Below are 6000 nucleotides of genomic sequence, written 5' to 3' on the forward strand. Positions count from 1 at the left end.
TTTTAGGATGGCACTTTTCTGGTTAGAGACAGCTCGAAGAAAACAGCGAGCAATCCGTACGTCCTCATGGTGTTATACAAAGATAAGGTCTACAACGTCCAGATCCGTTACATGGAGGAAAGCCACGTTTATATGCTGGGAACTGGGCTCCGAGGGAAGGAGGTAAGGACCTCAGTTGCAAAATGTACCCCAATTCTCTTGTTATGCCTCCCTGCATACCTACCGAATGGAACTTCACTGTAACATTCTTTGCAGGTCCATGCTGTATGGCAGCTTTAGTTAAATCATGTTTGTGAAGCCCTTCACTTACTGAAAGGAAATAAAACAAAATACTAACAGTAGCCACACCTCTACCACAGGAATCTTTCCTTTACCTTTTATTCCAAACTAGAGGCCCAGTGCACAAAATTTGTGCACGGTGGGTGGGGGGAGGGTGTGTCCCTCAGCCCAGCCTGCACCCTCTCCAATATGGGACCCCTACCGGGATCGGGCCTAAATGGGCAGTCGGACATCCCTCTCACAATCCAGGACTGCTGGCTCCCAACTGCTCGCCTGCCTACCTTCCTGATTGCCCCTAACCACTTCTGCCTGCCAGCCTGATCAGGGGTGGGCAAACTTTTTGACTCGAGGGCCACAATGGGTTCTTAAACTGGACCGGAGGGCCGGAACAAAAGCATGGATGGAGTGTTTGTGTGAACTAATATAAATTCAAAGTAAAGGAGCGGAGGGGAGAGCAAGAGAACTGGATAGAACAGCCGGATCTGGCCCGCGGGCCGTAGTTTGCCCAAGGCTTCCCTAACCACTCCCCTGACAGCTTGATTGATGCCTAACTGCTCCCCTGCCAGCCTGATTGCCCCCAACTGCCCTCCCTTGCAGGCCTGGTCCCTCCCAACTGCCCTCCCCTGCTGGCCTAATCGCCCACAACTGCCCTCCCTTGCAGGCCTGGTCCCTCCCAGCTGCCCTCCCCTGCTGGCCATCTTGTGGTGGCCATCTTGTGTCTACATGGGGGCAGGATTTTTGACCACATAGGGGCAGCCATCTTGTGTGTTGGAGTGATGGTCAATTTGCATATTACTCTTTTATTAGATAGGATAATCTAAAGTCACGTGTGCAACTTTTGAAATCAGAAAATATATGTAAACATTTAAATTTTTCAAAAGAGATTGAGTTGGATGGTGTCAAAGGCAAGTCCTTTCTCAGTCATCTTTTGCCACTTAATTTCCATGTAAGATCGCAGGGTATTTATAAGGCTGTACTTTAAATCAACAAACGGAAAAGGGAAAAATAGAATTTTTGTTGTGATTATTTAGATACTTGGTTCATTTCCTACTAAAACTGGAGGTTTGGCCAATGAAGGTGGCCAAATTGGCAAAGACATCTTCCTCCGTTCAGCCGAGGTTTATACCAGTCACTTTTTGGGTGGTAATCAGGTTATATGAGGAAAGCCTTTCAGGGCTGCTTTTTGCAAAGGAAACTAACAGCTGAATTTACTGCTCCAAACATGTTCTTTAAGTTCAAAGTTCCAGGAGGGAGGATCAGCCAAACCAAACATTCCCAGACTGAGAAACAGCCCACCATAACTTCCATTTCACTCCAAATATGTTTAAGTTACAATCATGTAAATGAGTAGGAAAAAAACGCCACATGATTCTGGTCAAGTGTTTGAATCACAGCTGCCCCGAGTGAGGTGCCTAGCAGAGTGCTCTTAGAGGAAATGCATGGTCCTGTCAGGATACCTAGGTGATTTCTGACCCACCTAGAAGGATGGATGGAGTTTTCCCAGCCTGGCCATTGGGGATAGGGTGATCCAGGCACTGAATGCAAAGACTCGGCTACAGAGCCCTGGTGAGTGCGGGGGTGGCAGTGGGCAGGCAGCAGAGAGATTGTGAAGGAACTATTATGCCATGTTGCAGATGTCCCTCCAGACACCAGGGACAGTGGGCTTCTGATTCTACACCTCCTCACATATTAATGATTGAGATATGTGACTCAGAAACCAAAATCAAAAACACCAAGAGAAGCAAAGGCAAAGGCATCATAATTAGACCCCTCTATATATGATCCCCTGTATGAAGTTACAAAAATCAGTCATATATATACATATATGTACATATACACTGAGTGGCCAGATTATTATGATCTCTGAACGCATAATAATTTGGCCACTCAATAGAGGCCTGGTGCATGAATTCGTGCATGGGTGGGGTCCAGCCAGCCTGGCCAGGGGGAGGGGACATGGGCAGTTGGCCGGCCTGCCTGCTGGTCAAACTCCAGGTTGAGGGGACAATTTGCATATTAGCCTTTTATTATATAGGATTATTGTATAGGATATACACTGAGTGGCCAGATTATTATGTGTTCAGAGATCATAATAATCTGGCCACTCAGTGTATACATAGTCTTTTATCCATAGTATAGTGGATGTTGGTGAGGAATCACTTTTTCAAAGTCCTACAGCAGAAATCATTAAAACATTTGTCAAATTTTACATTAAAAAAATAAAAATCCTCCTAACTTCAAGAGTAGGATATTATGCAGATTGAAAAACTGAGGGTGAAATTCATGCTACCTGCTCCAGTGTTGATTTATCTCCCTGTTTCAAATCTTTCAGGACTTTTTGTCTGTGTCAGATATTATTGACTACTTCCGGAAAATGCCACTCCTGCTCATCGATGGGAAAAACCGAGGTTCCAGATACCAGTGCACGTTAACCCATTCGGCGGGTTGCCCGTAGCACGTTAGCCGAGCAGGCGAACCTTCCCTGACCGTTGCCAGTGCGGACGATCAGCCTACCTTGGTGGCTGGACAAACACTTAGGACTGAATCGAACCCCTCAGCATGAACACGAGGGTTTGGTCCTTTCGCTTAACAAAGTGTTTGAAATGAAGACTGTCACGTGTCCCATAATTTATTTATTCTTCTTCAGTGTTTGTGAAGTGCATGAGTGATAATGTGCACACTTGCACTGTAGACGTGCACTGTAATGATTTGTACAAATAATGTGCATTTTTGATACCTGTTTCAAAGTACAGTAGTTTCCACAGCTACAAAAATAACTTGGGGCAAGTTTCAAAACATTTAAACAATAATAGCTTTTGTTATCACATAAAACTGATTTTTTGGTAGCCAAACCTTGTCAGTGGCAACCATGAGTTTTTATATGTATAATAGTAATTTGAAAATTACTAAAATTAACTTTCTTAGCAGCAATAATTTAAAAGCCTTCAAAAATATTTCATCCTTTCTTATTTGGTGTTTTTTTTTTTGTTGTTGGGGGGATTTTTGTATACTTTTTTATGAAAAGATAATGCATGTTGGAATAACTTCATGGGATTAAAATTAATTTGCCTTTTGCTTTACTTTTGGGTTTCTAAAACAACTTTATTGACTTTACTGTTGGGTCCGCACTATTATATTTTTGTTTTAAAGCAAACTTAAGCTACAAATACAAAAAGAAAACATTTTAAATCAAATACACTTGGATTTAAGTATAAAGAAGCATGTATTGGGTCATGTGACTTGGAAGTCCATGGTAGGAGTAGATGTCAAGGATTTGGTTGTAGATTTTACCAAAGTCTTCCTGGGAAGATGAAAAAGCAATGAATATACAGAAAAATTTCTGGCCAGATAACCTTTCTTCCACCTCTTTTTATCCCCCTGACAACTGTCGTAAAGACCTTTTCCTCGTCCTTCCCATAAGAGCTTTACAAATGCTGCAAAGCAATGCAGCACTTTCCTTTGCCAACATATCTCACTTAACAAGCAGTAGGCATTTTGCAAAACAAAAACCTGGCATTCAGTGATTCTTCAAGTTTTCCCTTTTGGACCCTTGGTTATTCTTCCACAACTTTTACTAAGGAAAATTGTTTGCTTCTCTGCTTAATCTACATGTTTTCTGAGTGGCAAAGAATATCTTGCAACTTCATTTCATGAGCTAATAGAACATGGAAGGGATTAAGAGTGTCACCGGGTTAAAACTGACAATTTGCTATGATGAGTGTGTGGATACTTTTAACCAATGATGATAAAAATGATGTTTCACAAAACATCATCCTTACAAGCCAAAGTTCTCAATTTAGGGTCCAGAACTAGGGAGTTCTAAAGCTGAAAAACCTGCACTTATTTACATGTTTATTCAATAGGATATTCAACAAGCATTTATTCAGTGCCTGTTCTGTGTTATACTGAGCTTGGTGCTGGGTAGTGAGTCTAGCAACCATTATAAGTTCTATTATGGAGTGAGCTTTGTGTCTTGCTTCATACTATTCTATCCTTTATATTAAAAAACTAGAGGCCTGGTGCATGAATTCATGCACGGGTGGGGTGGGGTGTGGTGGGGTTCGGGGGGCCAATTGGGGGCAGGGCAGGCTGGGAGGAGTTATTATTGTCAAAGACCTTTGCAGGGTGTATACACGTTTGCTATTGGCTTTCGGATGAATTGAAGTTTCAAAGGCACTTTAGTGTCAGGGACACTTACAGCTTCTGTTTCTAAGCCTCACCCTAGACAGGTAACGCAGTCCCTGCTGACAAACCCTCTAATGAGAGGCCATGGTGTGATGTGGCTGCCCTCTTTAGTAGTAAGCAGTGGAGAGAGAACGCAGGAAGATGGTGGTTGTGCTGGGCACCTCTCCTGGACACCTGTCTGATGGTCCAGACTATGAGCAGTTTTCCACCCAATCACTCATCATTCAGGTTCCTGGTCTATGAAGGCTGGAGAGCATTTACTTACTTAGAATCACTGAAGGTCACACTTCGGTGATCAGGTTGGGGGGGGGGGCCATCAGGAGTGGAGCCAGCAGGGGGAGGGGCTGTGGGTGGTTGGCTGGCCAGCCCCGCCCCTGATTGGGCCAGTTGGCCACTGTAGTGCACATCATAGCCACCGGTCGTTCTGGTCATTTCGCCATTTGGCTTATATATATATATATATATGTATATATATATATATATATACATATATATATATATATATATATATAGAGAGAGAGAGAGAGAGAGAGAGAGAGATAGAGAGAGAGAGATAGATATATAGATATATAGATATAGATATAGATATCTATATATAATATATAAAAGCCAAGTGACCAGAATGCCAGAAAGACTGGAATGACCGGAACGACAGGTCACTATGACGCATATTGTGGCAGCCAACTGCCCCAATTGGGGCCCTGATCAGTGCCCCCCAACCTCCCATGGCCCCTCCCCAGCTGGCCCCGCCCCTGATCGGCCCCCCATCCCGATCGAGGACAGGGCCAGCCAGCCAACTGCCTGCAGCCCCTCCCCTCCAGCCAGCCCCGCCCCCAATTGGCCCCCCTATTTGGGGAGGGGCCAGCCGACCGACCTCCTGCGTCCCCTCCCCTTCACTGCCCACCCCCCCTGTCCGGCCCCTATCAGCCCCCATCAGGGCAGGCCAGCTGGACCCCACCTGTGTATGAATTCGTGCACCAGGCCTCTAGTCTAAAATGAAGGACATGGTAGATTTTAAAGCAACTGTTTGGTAGTGAATCATGTTTACATGATAAACCAAAACCTATTATTTTAAGACTTCTTTGGTGGAAAGGGACAAAAATAAAAAAGTTTAGGGTAAAGATATTGTAAAACTAAAAGCTATCCCATGGCCATGACTGAACTCAGTGGTGAGTACCTGATGCTTTCATGACTAGCATTCTTCCTCCCCTTCTTCAAGCAATGGCAACTCCATCGTTCTGGTAGGGCCTCTCCTCCTTTGGCCACAGACCTGGCATATGACCCAGCCTCACCAATCACAGTTGCTTAGGACCCTGCTCAGGAATAAGAATCTTAACCAAAGCTGGCATCCTTCCCTGGAATGCTATACACAAAGGCTGAATTAGAGGGTCTCTCTCCTCTAGGGATCTGCACACCTTGGAGTGGTCTGCACACCTGAAGTGGTCTGCACACCTGGAGTGGTCTGCACACCTGGAGTGGTCTGCTGCCATGCCTCTATCCTCCTTTGTCTTGTGGAGGAAACCAGTCCATAACAGG

The 6000-nt window shown here is 44.6% G+C and overlaps 1 protein-coding gene across 1 annotated transcript in view; it reads left to right on the plus strand.

The window, feature by feature from the left end:
• LCP2 (lymphocyte cytosolic protein 2) overlaps positions 1-3358 on the plus strand; it is a 41131-nt gene extending 37773 nt beyond the window's left edge. Inside the window, exons 19-20 of the mRNA XM_080676662.1 lie at positions 7-162; positions 2612-3358. Coding sequence (XP_080532788.1) covers positions 7-162; positions 2612-2734 — 279 coding nt within the window. The 3' untranslated portion in view covers positions 2735-3358. The remainder of the gene's footprint in view (positions 1-6; positions 163-2611) is intronic.
• Positions 3359-6000: the final 2642 nt, after the last annotated feature.

The sequence above is a fragment of the Plecotus auritus genome, assembly GCF_963455305.1.
Source record: "Plecotus auritus genome assembly, chromosome: 6".
NCBI lineage: Eukaryota > Metazoa > Chordata > Mammalia > Chiroptera > Vespertilionidae > Plecotus > Plecotus auritus.